Source organism: Triticum aestivum, chromosome 1D (genome assembly GCF_018294505.1).
Source record: "Triticum aestivum cultivar Chinese Spring chromosome 1D, IWGSC CS RefSeq v2.1, whole genome shotgun sequence".
Classification (NCBI taxonomy): Eukaryota; Viridiplantae; Streptophyta; class Magnoliopsida; order Poales; family Poaceae; genus Triticum; species Triticum aestivum.
The window spans coordinates 7142567-7166021 of NC_057796.1; the positions used below are offsets into that span (position 1 = coordinate 7142567).

Here is a 23455-nt window from a genome sequence, read left to right on the forward strand (position 1 = left end):
TCCCACGGATCGATGACGTGGCATAGAACACGGATCGATGACGTGGCAGAGGGGTATGGGCCAGGTCTATGCCGACGGCGGCATAGGGCTGGCACGGGTATGCCGACGGCCGCCGTTACCACCCGTCGGCGTAGGCTCAACGTCGTCAAACGGTCAGCGCTGACCTTGTATCTGGGCAAGGGCTATGCCGACGGGCCCCGTAGGCGTACCTCGAGCGGTCCCGACGGCCTCATATATGCCGACGGCCCCGTCGGCATATATGGATTTATGCCGACGGCTTTTCTACGCCTACGGCCTGCCCTTGGCCGTCGGCATAGCTCCATTTATGCCGACGGGTGCCGTCGGCATAGATTTGGCCGTCGGCAAACCAAGTTTTTCTGGTAGTGCCTACTTGCAGAACTACAGAAACTGCTGCATTTTGATTAGGTACAACTTGAAAACAATTATTTAAACTATAGCTGGTATCTTGCCTAAGCATGCTAATAGTAACCTATTCCTACACTGCAATTAGATATTCTCAAGTTCCCAGCCTGGCTCTCAACAAACCATACACATATTTGTATCTCTTGCTGCAATGACTGCTTACCATACATAATTGACATTAAAACACCTAAATACAAAGAGACAGCTAATTAGCTGCTGCAAGCTTGCCATCCTTTTATTCCTTCCACTCCACATTTCAACTTTTAAGAAAATTGCTGAAATTAAGAAAGATTATATTGGGCTGGAAATTATTATTACATTGAAGTTGCAGCACCAGATTGTTCCGTTATAGCTGCAAGCAATCTTGGCATTGGAGGAACATCAATGTCCTGTTGACCCTCGAGAACCCGGACAACTTCACCCATTGTTGGCCGATCGAACTCATTATCTTGGATGCACCAACATGCAACTTTGCAAACCCTTTCAGCCTCTTCCAAACTGAACACACCATGTAACTGTGGATCAACCAAACTCTTCAAATCTCCACCGTGAAGCTTGCTGATGGCTTGGACAGGAAAGTATTCAATATTCTGGTCACTATTTTTGCTGCTAGTGTTGTCCGATGTTTCAGGTGAGGAATTCCTCCTTCCTGATATGATTTCAAATAGCACCATGCCGAAGCCGTAAACGTCGACTTTCGGTGTGATCGCCACTCCAGTAAGCCACTCTGGGGCAAGATAACCCACAGTTCCTCTGAATGAAGTTAGAATTCGGCTGAAATCCCTTCCCACAAACGCTGCCAACCCAAAGTCTGCAACTTTAGGAACAAATGATGCATCCAGAAGTATGTTCTCTGGCTTAATATCGCAGTGTATGATGCACTTGCGACAGCCCTGATGCAAGTAGGACAATCCTCTAGCAACTCCTAGGGCTATCTGATATCTGATGTTCCAACTTAGGATGACAACATTTGCATTGCTCTTCTTAAATAGATGACCATCAAGAGACCCATTTAACATGTGTTCGTACACAAGTAATCTGTGATCACCTTCGCAGCAGAAACCAATCAATTTCACTAGGTTTATGTGTTGGATCAGTCCAATTGAGCTCACCTCGGCCCTGAATTGCTTCTCTCCTTGACGTGCACCATCTAGCCTTTTCACTGCTATACTAGTCGAGTCATTTAAGACACCTTTGTATACAGAACCAAAACCACCTCCTCCAAGCTTTTTTGAGAAGCTTTTAGTAGCACGAACCAAGTCGGTGTATCTGAAGGCTACAATTCCACCAGCACTACCCGGATTGTCATACATAGGCAAACCACACCACTTGAATTTGTTCCTCCAAATCAGTAACAGCAGCATGACCATTATTAACCCAAAACCAATAATACTTACAATAGTAACAACTCCGACCTTTGGTTTTCTTTTCTTTTTTCTGGAACCTGGTAGCAAATCTTTGGCAGCAAGGCGAAGGTAAAGAACATCTTCAGAATTATTTTCAATGCCATCATTCAGATTTACACTAAGCAATTCCCCATGCCAGGCAGAGCATCTGCTATTGTTATAGGAATAAGCAGTGCAGGAGCAAGAACCGAGACATGCTTCTTCGCATTTGCTCTGAGTGGTAGCAAAGCCTATAATTTGTGGGTTGTAGGGCAATGCAACTCGAGCAATGGGGTGGAACATGTCTGTTGAACTTGTCATGTTTTTGTTGTTACCACTAGTGCTGCAATGTAACGGTGTGTTTCTAATGCACCCTCCTGTTCGATCCTCAAACAGCCAATCATGCCATGACTTATGGGAGAAGCTCTCCATACAGACACAGGATGGACGCGCATTGCCGTTGCAGACCGTGAAAGGTCCGCACGTGGCAGGCGGGCTGCAGGGATCGGCAGGCTCGGAATATATGGTTTGCCAAGACTGGTTGGCTTGTGACCAAATATTCAGCTTAACCTGACCAGAGATGTCTAGTGAGACAAATATGGAAGACGATGATTCATGCAGTAAAGTGTATGTGTAGTACTCCTCCTGGTTGTTATTGACATATGTTAGGTTAAACAAACCTTTGGTCCGAGGATGTAAATCTAGAAGTGACTTGAGCATTGGTATCAAAGATGATGATCCCGAGGTTGCATAAATCAGATACTTTACCACGGGGTTGTTGCGGCGCTTGAGGACGATCCCGCTGATGTCTTCTACTTCCATGCTGTATGAGCCAAGACCCAGATCAATGAGGCTCTTTTTTGATATGAACCGGCGACTGAAACCAGTGACCTTGTTCCGGCCCAACTTGGCGCCAGGAAGCCCGACATCTGTTGGGTAGTCGAAGCTCTGCCACAGCCGTAAGTCAGATGATGGGCTATCTGTGACTTTGAGGGCAAGGTTTCCACTGTTCAAGAGAACAACGACACTAGAGGTGGTGGTGTTTACGCTACTGGATTGTGTCCTATTCACAATGTGAGTGGACCAAACAAGGGATTCAGTGACGGCATCAGCATGGTTTGTGACAATGACAAGATTGCCATCACTTGAGAACTTGAGCTTTGTTGAGTTCATGTTGAGGTGGGTGATGGGCTTCTCCCGATTAGCAACCCACACAACAGTAAAAACCGGGATCTTATTGAACCATATGCCAAGGTACCAGCTGGAGCTGGTGGAGTTCTGGGACTTACCAACGGTGCTCGCTGCTGGCTGGAAGAAGCCGAGCACAAACTTGCCGTTCGTCGAGACGAGCTTGTCGCCGACGGCAAGCACTTGGCCTTCAGTGAGGGTATCTCTCGCAGTTGCTGAAGAGCAGCAGCGTGGAGTGTGTGAGAGGAGAAGCCCAAGAACTAATATGTAGAGGAGAGGCATGGGGAAGAGTATGAATGTGCTCTGCTCTGCTATTCGAAGAAGGAAGAAAAGGATGTATATATAGACTGGCACAGGAAGCCATGATATGCTCAGCTGACTGTCTCACGCGGAATGTCACTAGGATCTATTGGGACCAATGAAATTCAGACTAGGACAGCACTGGCCCAATTCGAGGGGTGTGAATGTGAATGTGCTCCACTCCTATTCACTGGAAGAAGAGGATGCATAAATAGGCCGGGACAAATCAAATTTAGATTAGGAAGGCATGTGCAGCTGACTGTCTCATGCGGAGTACGATCCATTTGGGACCAACTAAATTCAGACTAGGACAGCAGCGGCCCAATTCAGATGAGGCTGTGTGCTAGTCGGCAGGGCACACCAAAGTGGACTTCAGATGATGCTTTCCACCACTACTAATAAGTGGCCATGGACCGTAGAGGTCAAGTCAGCCATGAATTAGGCTTCCACAATGGCTGCCGTGGGCCATGGGCAAGTCAATCATGGGTCTTCCACCGAGCGTCACAGGAAAGCTGCTGTGCTCTTGGAATCTTGCACTAGGACAGTGAGCTCTGGGGAGTGCTAACCCACAAATATTTCCTCATGGCATGCTGACTGTCAACAAGGCAGTGGCCTAAATGATCATGGCATTTTGACCTAAACCAACCCACAAAGATTTGCTTCAGTGGTCGAATGCTACAAATGCGAACAATATGCTAATGGAAAAGAGAGCTGCATTTTCGAAATTTCTGCCGTCGCTTCTAACAGCACAAGTCAACTTCAACTAGAGAAAGAAATACTCGTACGTAGCATTCTTGAAAATGCAACTAGTTGACCAAGGTTCAGACTTGTGCGGTAGCATGACCACCGTATGAATCGAGCCTGAAGTAACTAGTCTGATGTGGTTCAACTAATTACGTACAGTAGAGTAGGAAGAAATGCAGATGCGCGAAACTGCAGAGGCGAAAGCGGTCGGCGAGGCCCTCGAGCTTGCCGGCGCCGAAGCGGAAGCTGAGGAGGGCCGGGTCGGGTCAGGGCCGGCCAGTCGGTGGCGCGTCGCTCCCCATCCTCCCACCACGCACGACGCCCGCCTGCAGACCCAATATCGCTCGCTGTTACACTCTTCTCCGACTGCCGCGGCGGCGAGGCTATGAGGCGACGCCGGAGGGGTCGGAGAAGGAGGCCTCCTATCCCTCGCGTAGGGCGCGCCCCACTATAGGAAATTTTTTGACTTTTTTTTTTAGGGGAGGCGATGTTTTTACTTCTTTTTTTAGGGTATCACCAAGTTTTTATTGCTCAAAATCCACATATTGTGGGATACAAAATGGATCATGGGGTTGGACCAACCACACGTGTCACCTCTGATCGAGTGAATGCGAGAACTTGGCTAACTTAACGGTGTCCCTATTAGCAGCTCGGCCTCCAAAGAAAAAAGTACAATTAAACATTTGAGACCTCCTATTAATCTCCCTAATGATGTTCTCATAAGCTCCCAAACTTCCTTTGTCTATATATTCTTAACAATCTGTTTTGAATCATGAGATCCTCTGCTAGAGATAATGCCTCTCGACACGCAATAGCTTCTAGTGTTGCTGCGTCATTTATGCCATAAATTACCAGTGAGGAGCTACCCATATAGTTTCCTTCATCTCGGCATACAGCCGCTGCCGAACCCCTCACCTGATTTCTTCTCGTGGCCGCGTCCACATGTATTTTCATAAAGCCTGGTCAGGGTGCCTCTGGTCTTCCCATGATTTTACTCTATTTTGCAGTTTATCCGGGCTGCCCTTACCGGCTTTCATTGCTTCATGAGTATCAATTCATGCCCAAAGTGTCGGCTTATCCCGCACCACCTCGTTAATTTTTTTCTCCATTAATTTTTATTTATCAGATTTGAAGAAAAGTGTGAAATGTGGAATATATAATACAAAAATAGTATAACTAACTAAGAAAAATATATTTTCTAAATGGTTAGAAATGATACCTAAAAGAATTATTCCAAAATGAAAAACATATTGTAGCAAAATGAAAAGTGTTCACATGTTCATTCTGTATTTTAGATAATGTGCATCTCGTATTCTACCTTGTACACAATATTCGACACAACTCCAACATGCTCTATCATCACGTACTGGAAGTGTTAATCACATGTTTTTAAATCATATTCATCACATATTAAAAAATTATCAAGTATTTAAAAAATCAGTATTTGAACATATTCATTGTGTATTTCAAAATGTTTGACATGTATTTAGAAGAAAAAAAAGATCATGTGTACAAAGAAAGAAACATAGTAAAAAGATTGCAAAGGGAAATAAGGGGAAAAGAAACAAAAGGACTGGCAAAATTCAAAAGAACCGGTAAAAATGAGAAGAAGAAAGAAAAAAATAAAAAAATAATGAAGAAAAGGAAAGCCAAACAATTATGGAAAACTATGCTAAACCGAAAATGAACCGAACAGGGCCAAAAAACGAGCGAAACTTGGGAAACCAAATGAAAAAAAAACAGGAAGTAGGGGACAAGCGAGTAACTAGGCCGGCCACATACGCGGCCATAATGAGATGGTTTGCTGGGTTGGGCTTACTAGGGCCTACCTAACAGCTGTGTATGTATGTATGTATGTATGTATGTATGTATGTATAGGACATCGCCGATGTACATGCTCTTACCTTCCCTAGCGACGGGGCTCCATCTCCTCTACAAAAGCCTATGTCGGCGATTTCTACCTCTGCCGCACTCTCATTGTGGCCACATTCTTCTCCCTCCTCTCACCCTCGCCATCATTTGAGTTAATGTAGCCAGGCATGATGGCATTTGCCTAAAAAATAACATGTCCCTGAACAGTTGCGTTTATTTCTGTAATAGAATCAAGTGCAATAATAGGGAGAAAGATGATGCTTTTCTCTTGAAGACTACGAGATCCATGCCTTTAGTTGATTGACTTTGCTAACTCATGACGATAATCCTTTTGTTTTATTGTATTGGCCGCCTTTGGAAAGTATTTATTTTCCTTCAAGGTATTTAAAACTTACTATTTTAATATATTTATCCTAATTTAATTTGACTTGAAGTGCTCTTGTCCATAGGTGCATATAATGTTTTAATTTATGTTGATTGGACGCAAGTTTCGTTAACCTTTAGATTTTTTATTAGGTTAGCAACGCATGTGTGTTTTAGTCACTACAAACTATACTTTTTTAAACCTTCTTTGGTAGGATCAGTTGTAAACTGTGGATTGAAGCACAAAGCACAACTGACCAGGCAAAGAAGGAACCGATGTCACTCAAAAATAATCCATGACTAGAAAATATGGGAGAAGGAGAACATCTGAAGCTGTCGCTCAATCGAATTGTAAGTTTTCTCATATATTGTCTCCTTTATGTTGAAGCTGCTCCCCATCTGACGTCTGGAATTGGCCAATTAGATTTTTTTATTATATTAGCGTTAAAGTTGCTCCAGGATCTCAAGCTAATGTGGAATCAGGTTTGTAAGATGATCGATAAGCGCCAATGTCAGTGGGTCTCCCCACTATATTGTATCGCTCAGCAATGTGCTCTGTTTGTTGGTGCTTTATATATAAAGCAGGGTGAAAGCTTATTTCGAGATTGTTTTCCTCTTCAGCCATAGTCCGTGCTATCACAGAAACGTTATAGCTGCAACTAGGCAGACATACTTTTGCGCAGCTTCAAGGGCATTTAAGTTTGAGCATTCTGGCATTTCCCAGACATGTTTGACATGCTCCCTTTTTCTTTCTTTCCCTGCAACAAACAGACACTCGAGAACTGTTGCTGGGATATCGCAAGCAGTCATGGTTGTATCTCGAAGATGGCGAAACGGACCGTGTCCGTTGGCAAATCGTTCAAGATGGACGGCTTCGAACGAGAGTTCAGGGAAACCATCCTTAGACTATGTATAAGCAGCAGCAGATGGAGCAAGATCCCAGACTACTGTCTGTTCAGCTCTCCAATCGCAAGTGACGAATTCGGTTGGGCAATAGACTGCAGGTTCAGGGCCGGCTTGGTTCTGGGAGGCAATGTTCAGATGAATGGCAGCAGTAACAAGACCTGAAGCTTGAAGAAATGTAAAGCAAGACCTGAAGAAATGTAATACGTAACATTTTATCTTATTGATACAAAAAGGAAATGGAATTTACCTCAGAATGTAGTGCATCATTTCCTATAAGTTGTCTGAGAAGATGATCTTTTTGTTCCTGGTGGTTGTGAAAACTTATTTACTTGGATGATTTGGGAATATAAGCAGCTTACAAGTGACACATCAACAGAAAATTTCTAGCACGACCATATTTTGCTACAATGCTTGCTTACCAACAAAAATGCAAATAGCGGATGGTTTGCAACTGCAAGGTTGCCTCCTTCCTTTATTCCTTCTACTCCACATTACAACTTTACATAAAATGCTGAAACAAAGCGAGCTACTCTACGAATTATTATTATTACACTGAAGTTGCAGCATCAGTGCTCTGTTAGAGCTGCAAGTAGCCTTAGCATGGGGGGCATATCAATCTTCTGCAGACCCTCGAGAACCCGGACCACTTCACCCATAGTCGGCCTATCAAACTCATTATCTTGGATGCACCAGCACGCAACTTTGCAAACTCTTTCAGCCTCTTCCAAATTGAAGTCGCCATGTAATTGTGGATCCACCAAACTCTTTACATCTCCACCGTGAAGCTTGCTGATGGCTTGCACAGGGAAATATTCGGCATTGTGGTAACTGCTGCTACTGCTAGTGTAGTATGATGTTTCAAGTGAGGAATTCCTCCTTCCTGATATGATTTCCAACAGTACCATGCCGAAGCTGTAAACGTCGATCTTTGGTGTGATTGCAACTCCGCAAAGCCACTCTGGGGCAAGATAACCTGCAGTTCCCCTGATCGTGGTCAAAACTCGGCTAAAATCCCTTCCCACAAATGCCGCCAACCCAAAGTCCGCAACTTTGGGAGCAAATGATGCGTCCAATAGTATGTTTCCCGGTTTAATGTCACAGTGTATGATGCATTTGTGACAACTCTGATGCAAGTAGGACAATCCTTTGGCAACTCCTAGGGCTATTTGATATCTAGTGTTCCAGTTTAGGACATGAGCGACATCATTTATCTTCTTAAATAGATGACCATCAAGAGACCCATTTAATATGTGTTCATACACAAGTAACCTGTGATCACCTTCGCAGCAGAAACCAATCAATTTGACTAGGTTGATATGTTGGATCAGTCCAACTGAGCTCACCTCAGCCCTGAACTGCTTCTCTCCTTGATGGGCACCATCAAGCCTTTTGACTGCTATAGTAGTCTTTGGGTCACTTAACACTCCCTTATATACTGAACCAAAACCCCCTCCTCCCAGCTTTTCCGAGAAGTTTTTAGTAGCACGAACTAGATCAGTGTATCTAAAGGCTATAATTCCACCAGCACTATCTTGATTGCCGTAGTATATCGGCAGGAAACCACATGACTTGAATTTGATCCTCCAAATCAGTAACAACAACATGAAAACGAGTAACCCAATACCAGTAATGCTTGCGGCAGCAACAATTCCAACATTTGGTTTTCTTTTGGTTTTTCTCAAACTTGGCAAGAAATCTTTGGCAGCAAGACGTAGATAAAGAATATCTTTAGAAGTGTAAACAACGCCATCATCCAGACTCACACTAAGCAAGTCCCCATTCCATACAGAGCATCTGCTAGCGTTATAGGAATAAGCTGTGCAGGAGCAGGTTCTGAGACAAACTTCTTCACATTGGCTCTGAGTGGCAGCAACTATGCTTTGTGGGTTGTAGGGCAATGTAACTTGAGAAATGGGCTGGAACATGTCCGTTGAACTTGTGATGTTTTTGTCACTAGTACATTGTAACGGTGTATTTCTGATGCATCCTCCTGTTCGATCCTCAAACTCCCAATCCTGCGGTGACTTCCGAGAGAAGTTCTGCATGCAGTCACAGGATGGATGTGGATTGCCACTGCAGACTGTGAAAGGTCCGCAAGTAGCAGGCGGAAGGCAGGGGTGAGTAGGCTCGGTAAATACAGTTTGCCAAGACTGGTTGGACTGTGACCACACATTCACCTTTATCAGACCAGAGATATCTAGTGAGACAAACGTGGAAGATGGTGATTCATCCGGCGAAGTGTACATGTAGTACTCCTCTTGGTCATTGTCAACATATATTGGGTTAATCAAGCCTCTAGTCCGTGGATCCATATCTAGAATCGTCTTGAGCACTGGTATAATACTCATTGACAACGTTTTGGAGGATGCCCAATGCCAAAACACTACAGCAGGGTTTTTGCGACGCTCGAGGATGGCGAGGCCGGTTGTGTCTAGTCCAAGGCTGTATGAGCCAAGACCCAGATCAATAAGGCTCTTCTTTGAGATGATATGGCGATTCAAACCTGTAACCTTGTTCCAGCCAAGCTTGGCGCCAGGAAGCACAACATCTGCTGGGTAGTCGAAGCTCTGCCACAACGGTAGGTCAGATGATGGGGTATCTGTGACTTTGACAGCAAGGTTTCCAGTGTTCAAGAGAACGGCGGCACTAGTGGTGGTGGTGTTTATGTTGCTAGTTTGTGTCCTATTGATCATGTGAGTGGACCAAACAAGGGATTCAGTGCCAGCATTAGCATGTTTTACGACAATGACAAGATTGCCGTCTCTTGTGATCTTGAGCTGTGTTGAGTTAATGTTGGGGTGGGTGATGGGCTCCTCCCTATTAGCAACCCACACAGTAGTGAAAACTGGGATCTTATTGAACCATATGCCAAGGTACCAACTGTTATTGGACGACTTACTGATGGTGCTTGCTGCTGGCTGGAAGAAGCCGAGCGCGAACTTGCCGTTTCTTGAGACGAGCTTATCGCCGACGGTGAACACTCGGCCCGCCACGAGAGTATCATTTGCGGGTGCAGATGAGGAGCAGCAAGATGTGGGCAAGAGGAGAAGCCCAAGTACTAATAGTATGTAGAAGGGATGCATGGAGAAGAGTGCGGATGTGCTCTGCTCTGCTATTCGAAATAGCAAGAAGAGGATGTATATATAGGCTGCAACATGTTGTTGAACTGATTACTGAACTGTCACCACGATCCATTTGGGACCAATCAAATACAGATTAGGACAGCAGTGGCCTAATTTAGATTGGGAGCACTATCTCTCCGTATAATACAAGTCTGGCACTATATTTTCATGAAAACTATGTGCTTGTCGGCAGGGATTACAAGCTCTCCAGCACACCAAGGAGGACTTTCAATAATGCTTTCCAAGTCAGTCATGAGGCTTCCACTAATTGGCCATGGACTTTGGTCAAGTCAGCCATGAGCTTTCCACAAAAGCTGCCGTGGGCCATGCTCAAGTCAATCATGGGGCTTCCACCAAACATACCATGAAAGCTGAGTCTTCCACTATGTTAGTGAGCTCTGGAAAGTGCTAACCATACCCCTCACGGCATGCTAATTGTCAAAAGGTAAGCCAACAAGACAATGGACTGAATGATCATCGTATTGATCTAAACCAGAAAAGGTACCACACATATTCTAGGGTTATCTTCCATATGCAATTTAAAATAATCATTTTACTAACCAACCTAGAAATATCTGCTTTGATGGTCGAATACTACAAAAGCAAAAGCAAGACCTAAGACCAGCAGTAAAAAAATGCGACCACAAACAGAAATACAACAAATGTCGTAAGGTAATAAAGCTGGCAAAATTAAAACACATAAGAGTGAGCTAGAAAAAAGAGATAAAATAACTAAAAGGGGTGGTACTAGTGCCCATATTAGACTCACATGTTCAGTACTGTAATTCAACTTAGGCCTGCAATGGGACCATCCCAGGTTGGCGGAATTGGATAAATGGCAACACACAGAGCAGCAAGGAAGCTGTCCTGAACCCACCGCCGGCTGCGTCGGCTGGAACTCCGGTGCCCCTTCATGAGGGACAAACCAACTTAAATGCAACAGCGCGCGGTAGCTCCCATTACACCAGGGTGTGTTGCCAGTCACTGTTTGCGATAACATTTACAAGGTTACAGATGCAAATATATGTCAAGAATCAATACAAAGTGAGAAGCATTGTGCTTTCCTCTGGAAGCAAGTGCCCACATTTCCTAACACATGGCGACGAATCCTTCCCCGGCACATTCCTTTACAGCCACTCATACAAGTGGGGCGACACGTGCAACCAGACACTGGCCATAGCGCGCAAGGACCAAGCCACGACTAATGGGTTTACACCTGATAAAATCCTTGTGGAATGTGTTAGTGGAAAAGCGAGCTTTGTTTTGGCGCCCGCGGCAGTAGCGAGGAAATTTCTACTGTCACTTCCAACAGCACATGTCAACTACAGATACAGAAATAAATTACATTCTTCAAAATTCAACTGGTTGACCAATATTCAGACTTATGCAGTAACATGACCATATGAATCAGATTGAAGCAGCAGAAATTCTAGTGGTATTCTACTTACTTATTCTGATGTGGTTCGACTAATCGCATGCAGGCAGGAAGAAATGCAAGTATAGGTTGAGGAGCTAGAGGTGGACGAGGTTCTCTGTCTCGGGCGACTGCGTCACCATCGACCTGCGCTAAACGCCCGAACTCTGACACGAGCTACGAGACGAGATGATGGGGAAACCGAACGTACGGAGGAGAAAGTTCCATCCAGTGCTCAAACTCATCACATGCTTGCCTAAAAAAAACTCATCACATGCTCCCTTCACTCAAAAAATAAACTCATCACATGCCCCCATCTTTCGAAAAGCAGATTTAAATGATTTTAAAATGTCTCTTTTTTAATGTTCGCAAGACAGATGTCTGTAATGTCTAAAAAATAGAATCCAAATTCAAACACGGAGAAATAAAAAAGAAAAATCTTCATATGTATTTTGAGTTTGGATTTGAAAATTTTAGGTTGGTGCATAAAGCAGAACGAAACTAAACGAGAAGCAGCTCCGTTTATATACGAAATTGCTTTGCAAACCACCTTTTTCTGCACGATGAATGCATGATCTGATGTGTCTCCACTGGACTGCATGCTGCATGTACGTATTACACAGTATGTTTGAAAACTATATTGGAGTATGAAAGAAATGCACTACCAGATGTTTATCCTTGCATTTATATAAAAGTGCATTTTTTAATATTGTGTGCAAGTTGTTGTCATCATTTGTTTTTAAGTTATTTTTACTTTCTTTCTTCTTTAAGGGTAGTTCAATGCCGCCGGTTCCACTAACTAATTCAATGTCTCCTTCATGGAGATGTTCGAGCAGGGCGTGGACCAGACAAGGGTGTACATCGTCGCCGGGCACTCCGTCCTCGAGGAGCATCAGTTGCGGCTGCCGCCTGTGTATTGGCACAAGGTCCATCTCCTCGGCGTGAGCGGCAAGTGCATGGTGGAGCTCTACTATAGGTTGGACAACCTGTATCTCACCGCCTTCGAGAACGTCCACGGACTCTTCAGCTTCGCAGGCCAGGAGGCGACTCTCCCACGCCAGCTGACGCCGCTCACCTACACAGGGGACTACGACCAGCTCCTGAGTGGCCTCGGATACCTTGGCCACATACCCATCAACTCCACCCTCACCTACGACCACGCCCGCAACCTAGCGAACTAACAGGACCAGTAGATCAACGGCAAGAAGCTCAAACCGAGTCTAGCATTCTACGTATTGGCGGCGGTGGCCGAGGCACAGCGCTTCCCCGGGATTCCGGATGCCGTCTCCGACCAGATCGCCATTCGGTAGGCAAATACTTAATGATTTCAATACTAATAATTAATATCTTGATGTGTTCCGAAAATGAATAGCCCATGCAGATGCACGGATTGGCGACTAGTACTTTTAATCAGAACAGAGGAGGGAGGGCACCGCCCCCCTACCCCTTGTGTTGAAATGGGCTCCTCGGATCCACAAAGTCTCAGCTTACTACGAATATGATGGGTGAAAGACGTGGAGAATGTACCTATGTAGTTGTAGCATGTAGTGATGTAGTAGTTGCCCTAATAGAATTGGAATGATCGAATTGTATGTGCGGGTCGTTCAGCTCCTCCCGGTCCTCCGCATTGGGACCTCCATCATGGTCGGTACTGGAACATCCACGATGTTTTGGTTCGACCGCTGGGCTGGGGATCTTCCCTTCGCTGCCAGGTTCCCTGACCTCTTCTCCATTGCGGTAGAACCTAGGATCTCCGTCGAGTCGGCCCTTATTGACTTAGGGCGTCTCGCGTTCCGAAGGCCATTTGGGACACCGGAGGTTGCTGCTTGGCACAAGCTCCTTGATGTTGTGGCTCTCCATGAGCCGGACCTGGCACATCCCCTCGACGACCATCTGTCCTGGCGTCTCGAGCCCTCTGGCCGCTTCTCCACGAAGTCCCTACACCGAGCCATTGCTCCCTCTCCTGGACCGGCTGTCCTCGAGTCTATATGGTCCATCCGCGTGCCCCTCAAAATTAGAATCTTCATGTGGCAATGGATCCGTGGCCGGCTCCCCACTGGCGTGGAGGTGGTGAAGCGCCAGGGTCCGGGTGATGGTATTTGCCCCCTATGTGGGACGGAAGAAACCTCGAATCACATCTTCTTCTCGTGCGTGTCCGCCCAGTTCCTATGGGGCTGCCTCCGAGAGGCCATCGGTGGTCACTGGTGTCACACTAACTTCCCCGATCTCCTCTCCGAGGTTCAGGCCTCCCCCTTGACAGGCCGCCACATTAGGTGGCTGCTCATTCGGGTGCTCGCGTGGACGCTCTGGGCCGTGCGAAATAAGCTTGTCATTCAACGGGTCCATCTTCGACGTGCTACTGATGCTGTGTTCAAAATGTGTGGTTACTTGCAGTTCTGGCGGCCGCTTAGCCGTCACCAGGACCGAGACGCCATCACCTCTATCATTGCCGACCTTCGCTCGATAGCTATTCGCTTGGGCCGCCGCTTCCTCCTCCACCACCCGAGCCGGATTAGTCTCTTTGTTGCTACTGCCGCTGCGGTTGACCCACCTTCTTTTTCTCTTTTCAGGGCTTGTTGAGTTGTGCCCTCAGCCGAACCTTATGTACTCTATGTTGTGCGACTTGGTGTGTGTGTGGGTGAACCTTGTTGTACCGTTTGGCTGTTGTGGTTTGCTTTATCTGTAAAGCGGGGCGAAAACCTTTTTCGGTAATTGTAAGTGCGGAGGCAACCGCTTCCATCCCCTAAATCAAATGTGCGTGCGTGAGAGAGTGGGAGAGATCGACTCATGTACGTGACAAGTTTAGATCTAGGAGCGTAAGTTTAGATCAACTCATGTACGTGACAACGTGGGACGCTCATCAAATCCGTCAACGACAGCCGGACGGCCACGGACGCGCGTTTGGACGCGATCCAAACCTCCCTCGAGCTTTGGAGGCCGGCGGTGACTCACCTCCAGCAGCAAGTGGATGAGTTGCGCTCGCAAGTTGGGCGTATCGCGCTCCACCCCGTTCTGGTGGCGCCCGCAGAGCCAGATCCAGGCTCTGCCAGTGACGCGGTGGTGCTCAAGGCACCTCCAACTCCATCCGGCGGCCCGGGGCACCACGGGCCAGCGGGCTGGCTCACAGGGTGGTCACCACCCTGGAACTGCCTTCGGTCAACGGTGTGTTTACATCCCACCGCCCCTCTCGTATGTAGTCCGGTCTGGATCTAGTAGAGCACAGCAAGGATGTAGAGAGTAGGGTGTACCAGCAGGGTGGGCACGCCAGTTGGGCGCTGGCTAAGATGGATTTTCCTCCGTTCGACAGAGACAATCCTCAGTTTTGGAGGTCTCGATGTGAGAAATACTTCGAAGTGTACGGAGTACAGCCCGAGCTCTGGGTTCATTTGGCCACACTCCATTTCACGGGCAATGCGGCCCGTTGGCTGCAATTGCAGGAGGCGAAGAACGCCCAGCTCACTTGGGAGACATTGTGTGTGGGGCTCTGTGAGAAATTTGGTCGTGAGCAGTATCAGGCACACATCCGGCAATTTAACACACTGCTGCAGCAGAGAGGGAGTGTGAGCGAGTACATGAATAAATTCAAAGAGTTGATGCACCAAATTCTAGCTCATAATTGTGGATTCGACTATGTTTATTTTACTACGCAGTTCCTTGAAGGACTCCGGCACGAATGTCGTGCCGGTGTCATGTTACATCAACCAGAAGACCTCGATGCTGCCTTCTCTTTGTCTTGTCTGCAGGAGGAGCTGTTGTAGGCCTTGCCGTGTCGGGAATACAGGCGCCAGGAGCCAGCACCGCCGCCCCCAACAAGTGGCTCAACCTCTTCTAGCCTTGGGTGCTCCACTGGCATGTCATTGGCTGCAGCCGCCACCGGCAGCCGCCGAGGACCGTCGTGCTCTGGACGCAGCCAATGCACCTGATAGAGGGGTGCTCCGTGCGTGGCGAGGACAGAGTGGCCGCATTGCGCAATTACAGGTGTGTGTGTGGTTTGTGCTTCAAGTGCGGGGAGAGATGGGGGCAAGGGCACCAATGTGCTCCCACAGTTCAGTTGCATGTGGTCGAGGAACTGCTGCAGGAAGACCAATCAGCGTTTGGGGATCAAGCTGAGGAGACAGCGTAGGTAGAGGAGAAGGAGGGGATAATATTCGAGAGAGAGCAGCTCGTCTCGCCGTCCAGCTTCGGTTACATTGGATAGTTCCTTATGCACACACACACACCATACATATATATTCACACAGGCCAACCCCAACACGCCACGCAACTCACTCCTCGCTCATGTCGTCACAGCCAATCTGTGTTGCACTCAAGGTTGTCCCCTCTGTGTCGCTGTTGGTTGGACCCGTCGTTGCCTTGGCCCCGTTGCACGCCAGGCAACGACGGGCCCAGGCAACAACGACACAGAGGGGACAACCTTGGGTGCAACACGGATTGGCTATGACGAGACGAGCGAGGAGTGAGTTGCGTGGCATGTTGGGGTTGGTCTGTGGGGCTATATGTGTATGGTGTGTGTGTGTGTAAGGATCTATCGAATGTAACCGAACCTGGACGGCAGGACGAGCTGCTCTCTCTCTCTAATATTATCACCTCCTTCTCCACTACCTACCCTACCTCCTCCCTCCTCCTTCCTCAGATCTGATCCAGCTACTAGAGGTACGTTACAGACTGCTTGTTCGCATTCAACGGCCAGGATGCCACCCTGCCACACTCAACGCCCCTGGAGACGACGGCAGTTTCGCAATACAGAAATACCAACAGGATACATCAATCTGTTTTTAATTGGTTTGACAAACGCAATGTTTTTTGGTCATAACATGGGAGGGGGGGAGCCAGCCAGCCACCCCCTGTGTTGAAGTGGGCTTCTCAGATGCATAAGTAAGGTGTTGGCCTAGGGCCTGAATCATATTGACGCCAAGATGGTCCAAATCTGGGTGGAACCTCGGTCCGAAAATCTGTTGATAGTCGCCGGTGAACGACAGCCCCTGGAGCGCGGCAACTTGGATTGTTGGCCCTGGAAAGAAGACCGATCGTCGCGCTGGTTCTTGGAGGCTGAGAGGTAGAGATTATTATTCTTGGAGGGTGAGGAGCAGCACTAGAGCTACCAATGTTAGCACTAATCTTGACTCATGTATCTGCATATTTAGTTTTGTTATGCATGTAATTTAGATGGCCGTGAGGGCTTACCAGAAAACTTGTAGCCACTATGGGTAATCAAGGGAGTGTCTCTGGCAAATCTATTTTGTTCCTCTTCCTTGGTACATGTGTGCGTTTGTGTGTGTTTCTGAGTTTCTCCATAGTGTGTCTTCTTGAGAGAAGAAGAGAGTTGTGTGAGGCAGCAGGGAACGAAGAAGATGGGTTGTGAGAGGCAGCTCCAACATCGAGAAACACAAAGGTGGTTCGATTAGAATTCAAATTGAAGCATTGATTCCCTGAAACTCAAATTGATCCATGATCTACTTACAACGTGACTCCACGCATATACGTAAACAGAAGAAAAAACACCATACCATTGTGACTGTGTCTAGTTCTTAGTCCTAATAGGACCATTTTATTGGAGAGAAACAAAGTTGATGCATATTAGAGTCGTGTTTGGAGGGGAATAAGGGATTATGCACACAAAGTTACTGCTCCCTCAATTTTTTTTCTCAGAAAGAATTAAGCTAGAGATCCTTTTTCTTAGTAATTCAAGGATTGCTCACTACTCCTGCCGTGTGGTTGTGATGAACTAGGTGATACCCCACGCGTTGCTGCGGGAACTTGTTGTGATTTTTCTTACCGGTATACAGCAAAAAGATTGAACAATGTCGTGGTATATTCTCATGCCAAACTACCTAAAGAGACAATGTATTAAAGTTTGACGACGCAAGGAGAAGAAAGCATAAAACAGTGGGTACATTGCGAAAGCTTCTGAACTTGTCCATACCATTCACTTTTCTATTGAGCATACAAACAAATACCCTATGAAATTCATCATTTGATTTAGGGTCCCTTCTACTTACAATGAATGGCGATACAGTCAAGAAGGTCTTCGACTTGTCACTCCCCAGAACAACAACAAATGTGAAATGACTAAAAATATATGAACTTAGTTACGGAGCAAAGTCACGCTCAAACACCATGAGGAAACCATATGTATGCCATCTTGAGAAAACCCCAAAATAGCATGTTTTGACTACAATCTCCAACAAAATAGTTGATACACTGTTATTGAATGTCATAAATTCCGATGAGAGAAACATGTGTACTTTTATACATGAGAAGATGGCAACAGGGTCAGTCAGAAGTTATTAGTTGCTTCAGTGTAATTTTTATTAAAGGTATATGCTACTGCGATACTTTTTGTCAGATATAGAAATTAAACTTAATGCAATAGTTTTTGGATGCAGATTCTGCAATCATGATAGAAAAAAAACATGTTGTTTGCATACTTCTCCCAAATATCTCTAAAGTGAATAATTTTATTAACATCAACTGAAACATTGATGTTAATAAAAAATAACATCATAACCTGGGATTACTTGGTCCGGTGACTTGAGAATCAATAATGTAAAAATCTTATAATAACCAATCTTACATCAAATAAATTGACGACCCTAGACTGTTGAATGCCAATGCCTTTTTTTCTTTTCTTGTTGAATCCAGAAGAGATCAAGATGTACACGCCCTTAAACAAATGCAAAATCTGATACTCATGTGAGCCATGTGCTGGATCCCCTATTGTAATGCCATGGCTTTTGGATGACCTGCAATATGTCAATATGGTTTAAAACCTACAATACTTTGGATAACCTGCTATGAAGATAAACATGGTTTAAACCATGCACTTTTTTCCGTGTCCAAAATCCCACGGCGAAAATTCTTAACACATGTTCTTCAGAAAAAACAATTATGGATATCACACCTTCTCAAATTGCATCTTTTTGCGGGTACTCTCAAATTGCATATGATCACGATTTTACTACACTACACAAAATTTGAAGAAGATTGGCAGGGGATCATTGCAGCTCCTTGCCCGTCCATTCTGGTGAGGTTAGATGCGGAGTCATAGCCGTTGGGTAGCGAAGATCTGAAGGCATCCGCCGATTCATAGAAGAGAGGGAAAGATGAAGTGCAGACCAAGAACATCAATCAGACAAAGATAAAAGCGGAAATATTTTCAGTCATGGCAAACGATGGCGTTTACCTTGTGATGATGTGGCCCCGATCCACTTGATCTCAATTATAGCGGAACGCGTAGCTGGTGCCCGCCGTGGAAGAGATATATAGGAGGGGGGGGGGGGGGAAGCACCCCTATGTGTACCTTCCTCGCCTCCTTTTGCATAATCTGGACGTCACATGTTTGACGGCGTGGCCACCAATGTCGCTCATGCCCTCCTCCAGCCCCTGAACATGCCCTATCCCAACGCGGCCACACACCGCCGCTACGTACCTCCATCGGAGTCCTCTGAATCAAGGAGTTGCCAAACACGGCCAGGTAGGAGATGAGGGCGACGTCGCTGGCGATGGCTGCACGGCGGAGGCAGCGTCTCCCACAGACCGCTAACTAGTCCTAGAATACTTATTGTTGGAAGAACAACCCTATCTATTACTACTCCATTTATTTGAAGGAGAAGAAGAAATGACAACAGTATATAGATGGAGAGATTGATGGGAAATCAATCGACCGGGGTGTTAATTAGCGCTCGCGCTGGTTCAATTCGAGTGACCGAACGCCAAGGAGTTATTAAATGCTAATTAGGGAGATGATAAATGTGTGGGGTCGTGGCAGTCGCCAATGAAAGGAAAGGGTGGAACGATGGACCTACCTATGGGCTTGCGATGGCCTTTTAGTGTCCAGTTAAGCGTACGTGTAAAGCCCAAGCAAAAACATCAAGGCCGAGGCTTACCAGCGAGCGCTAAGGTGTCTGATAAAAAAAGCTAAACAGCGAGCGGTAAGGCTGACAACGAAACGGTATCTTCACTTAGCGGTGGCAGCTCTGAGTAATTTGCTCAACCATTGATCAGACGGCTGCACACTTCTCAGCTTTACTGAATCAACGACTATAATAATTGGGAGTGACGTAGCTTCATAAGAAGGCAGGAAAATCACCCAGTTGGGTGCCCTATTTAGATATAGAAGATAAATTAACTAATCTGCATCCCACGCTAACCACCGACCGAATCAGTCGAGCTGAGTGTGACAAGAATTCAATCAACTATTTCGTACAATGAACGTGCACTTTCATGTAGTAATATTCTCCGAACGAATGATTGGAACCACTCCTTAGGTGCATAATGGGTGGGGTCACCCCAATTGCACTATTTATTTGAAGCTAGCAGCAGCAATAATACATGGTTTGTTCTTGGATGAAACACAACACTTACACGATACATTTAATTAATTATGTGTGGTACAATTAGTTGCATCACTGAACAAAGTACCTCCATCAACTTTTACTCGAGGAAGGGGTAGTCGGCGTAGCCGACGACGGGGTCGGAGATGTAGAAAGTCATTCTATCGTACTTGTTCAGCTCTGCACCGATCTCGAACCTCTTTGGCAGGTCCGGGTTCGCCAAGAACGACCGCCCGAAGGAGACCAAATCAGTGTACCCCTCGGCAACCACCTTGCCCCCTTCCTCGCGGTCGTACCCACCATTGGCCATAAATGTACCTTTGAACGCCTCCCTGTATGGCAGCAAGCGCTTCGGGACCACCCGCCGTCCATCGACGATGGCCATCCTCGGCTCGACCATGTGGAGATAGAGGATGTTGTAGTCATTGAGCTTGGTGGACATGTGGAGCGCGAGGGCATGCGGGTCGGAGTCGTGGCAATCCATGTAGTCGGTGAAGGGGGAGAGGCGGATGCCCACACGGTGGCCACCGACCTCCTTCACGACGGCATCCACCACCTCGAGAGCAAAGCGGCTCCGGTTCTCGATGCTGCCACCATACTTGTCGGTGCGGTCATTCGCACTGTCCTTGAGGAACTGCTCGATGAGGTACCCATTGGCCCCGTGGATCTCCACACCGTCAAAACCTGCCACGCCATTGACATCAGATCGAGCAATACATGTATACACCGGAAATTATTTTTGAGAAGGAGAAGTTTGACTAATCATTTTTAAGAAAATCATGCATATCAACAGCGTACCGGCGTTGATGGCGTTTCTAGCTGCCTTCCTGAAGTCGTCGACGATGGCCGGTATCTCCTCCACCTTGAGCCTCCTCGGCGGCGCGAACTCCTCCAGCCTCCCGTCATAGCTCATCTGCGGGCCCACCCCCTTGTCCGTGCACGACAGCGGCGCGGCACCACCGGGCTGGTACTCATAGGTGGACACGCGGCCGACGTGCCAGATCTGGCAGAAGATGAGAGCGCCCTTGGCATGCACTGCATCGACGATGGGCTTCCATGCCTCGACATGCTCCGCCGTCCACACGCCCGGTGTATCGCGGTACCCCTGCGCCGTGTCGGAGACGCCGGTGGCCTCGGTGATGAGAAGCCCGCCGACGGTGGCGCGCTGGGAGTAGTACACGGCGGCGTGCGGCTGCGGCACATTGCCGTAGGAGCGCTGGCGGGTGAGCGGGGCCAGGACGATCCGGTGGGCAAGGTCGAGCTGGCCCATCTTGTACGGCGTCAGGAGAGGGGTAGGCTCCATTGTTGAAGAGCAAAAAAAATGGCAGCAGGAGGCAGCTAGCTTATGCGATCTGAAGAACGAGGAAGAAGAAGATACTCAGTGAGTGTAGTGGAGCCGATGGGCCTGGACATCCATTTTATAGACATTTTTTTCTCGCATGCAATGACGTGATATGATATGTACTACTCCATATGATATGGTTATACTGACATTATTGCTAATATTAAAGTACGTGAGGAACATGGCAGGCAACCGGCTGCCGCTTTAGCCGCCTGGATCGATCAGTCACATACATCATAGGTGAGCTAAGCAGCATGGAACAGAGAGGCATCCATCCTAGTAGTATATTCTACTAATTCTCTGCCACCGACGATGCAACAATTTCAGTGATCACATGTCACAGGCTCACAGCGACGCATCAAGGTCTGTGCTTTTTGACTCTTGCTAAAGAGACAGCGGCAATGAATCATAAGTGCTCCTCTATCGCCCCATGGCTTTCTCTGCTTTGGGACGATGATGTCTACGGTTGCCAATGAAAACTAAATTATTTTTGCGATCCTGTTTCTAATAAGGAACCTCAGTCAGCGCTTCGGCCACTACAGAAAAATTATAAATTGCCTAGATTTCTTTGGCATAAGTCGAATGTAATTTATCGAATACTCGGCTTACATTAAGCCTACTACAATTCAGAATGTACACAGCAAACGTATGACTCTTGGCTTAGACAACTAGACAACGAGTACACGAAAAAAAACTCTCTGGCGTTCGCTTTGCGAACTAGAGGATCTCAATTCTGGCAATCCATAATCCAGATGCTTCCGGTGCTCCGAATTGGATCGTCCATCACAGTGGGCGCGGGGACAAATACCCTTTTTTGGTTGGACAGCTGGTTGGGCCAACGGCCACTATATGCACACTCCCACACATAACTGTAGAAGCTGCCCTCATGAATCTCGATTACCTACTCTTTCGTCTGATGCCCTGTAGAAAGGGGCCAATCGGAAGAACTTAGATTGTGTGGCCCTACACACGCCTACCTTAGACCAGGATGACATGGGTTGTCACCTGGAACCAAATGGTCTCTTCTCCTCTCAGTTCATCTATAGATCCCTGGTGGCTACTCCGGGACCAGAGGAACTGAATCTCCTCGGGAATTAGTCCGTGGCCGCCTCCCCTCGGGGATTGAGGTACGCAAGCGTAATGGCCTTAACGATGGTCAGTGCCCTTTGTGTGAGGTTCCAGAAGATTCGAATCACATCTTCTTCACTTTCCCCTCGGCTCGGTTTCTTTGAAGTTGCCTTCGCGAGGTGGTGGGTGGCAGGTGGTGCCATGACAACCCCCCAGACTTGTTTTGGGAGGTTCAAACCCACCAACCTTCCATTCGTCCAACCCTTTTGGTGGTAGTTGGGGTGCTATCATGGACATTATGGACTGTGTGTAATAAGCTTGTGATTGAACATGTGATCGCACTTCACGCACGACTAATGCTATTTATAAATTGTGTGGATTTCTGCAGCTATGGCGGGCGCTTAGCAAGAGGCACGCTCGGCAGGCCATCGGCGAGATCTCCTTGGACCTTCACGCCATCGTCTCGCGTCTTGTGCCGCCACACCCTTCACCGCCCCTCCACCGCCTCGCGAGCCGGATTAGCTACCTAGATTTATTGTATGCTCGCTCTCACTACTTGAACTCCTCTCTGTATGAACTTTGCTGTTGGTTCTTGACATGTAATGAACCTTAAAGAAATGATCGGACGGTGGATGCATGCACTGGATACCCCGTGCATGGTAGAAAAAGCACAAGTAAGAGAATTTCTTGTTAGAAGAAAGCAATTGAACATTCGGTAGGATGAGTTCAAATAGTGCCAACTTGGAGATTTCATCAACCTGGCAGCTTGGCGTCGGCCAGGCCAGTCTGCCACATGTGTACGGCGACTGAAATAACGAACGACTTACGCTAATTTTCATGCTAGAAACTAACACGCCTAAGATATTGGGAAGGAGGGAGTACTATATGAGGCCAGAGGGGAGACTGCCAGGGGTGGTGCGAGAGGGCGTGTGTGGAGCCCTGGGTAGGAGAGTAGGGGAGGTGGATGAGTCGGTCCGGTGGATGGAGCAGTGGCG

At 47.0% G+C, this 23455-nt stretch overlaps 3 protein-coding genes across 3 annotated transcripts; all 3 read right to left on the reverse strand.

Annotated features, from left to right (window-relative positions):
* Window positions 1–601: 601 nt before the first annotated feature.
* Window positions 602–3292, reverse strand: LOC123179830 (G-type lectin S-receptor-like serine/threonine-protein kinase At2g19130). The gene has a single exon (XM_044591722.1). The coding sequence runs from the start codon at window positions 3276–3278 to the stop codon at window positions 738–740; it is 2541 nt and encodes an 846-aa protein (XP_044447657.1). The 5' UTR covers window positions 3279–3292; the 3' UTR covers window positions 602–737.
* A 4206-nt stretch (window positions 3293–7498) lies between these two features.
* On the reverse strand, window positions 7499–10289 carry LOC123162273 (G-type lectin S-receptor-like serine/threonine-protein kinase At2g19130). Its single transcript, XM_044580072.1, has one exon. It carries the CDS (start codon window positions 10262–10264, stop codon window positions 7748–7750), a length of 2517 nt encoding a protein of 838 aa, XP_044436007.1. The 5' UTR covers window positions 10265–10289; the 3' UTR covers window positions 7499–7747.
* Window positions 10290–19941: 9652 nt separating this feature from the next.
* Window positions 19942–21425, reverse strand: LOC123162278 (putative 12-oxophytodienoate reductase 5). Its single transcript, XM_044580077.1, has 2 exons — window positions 20849–21425; window positions 19942–20734 (listed from the first exon to the last, which is right to left on the reverse strand). The coding sequence occupies exons 1-2, from the start codon at window positions 21351–21353 to the stop codon at window positions 20151–20153; spliced, it is 1089 nt and encodes a 362-aa protein (XP_044436012.1). The 5' UTR covers window positions 21354–21425; the 3' UTR covers window positions 19942–20150.
* Between the last annotated feature and the right edge of the window lie 2030 nt (window positions 21426–23455).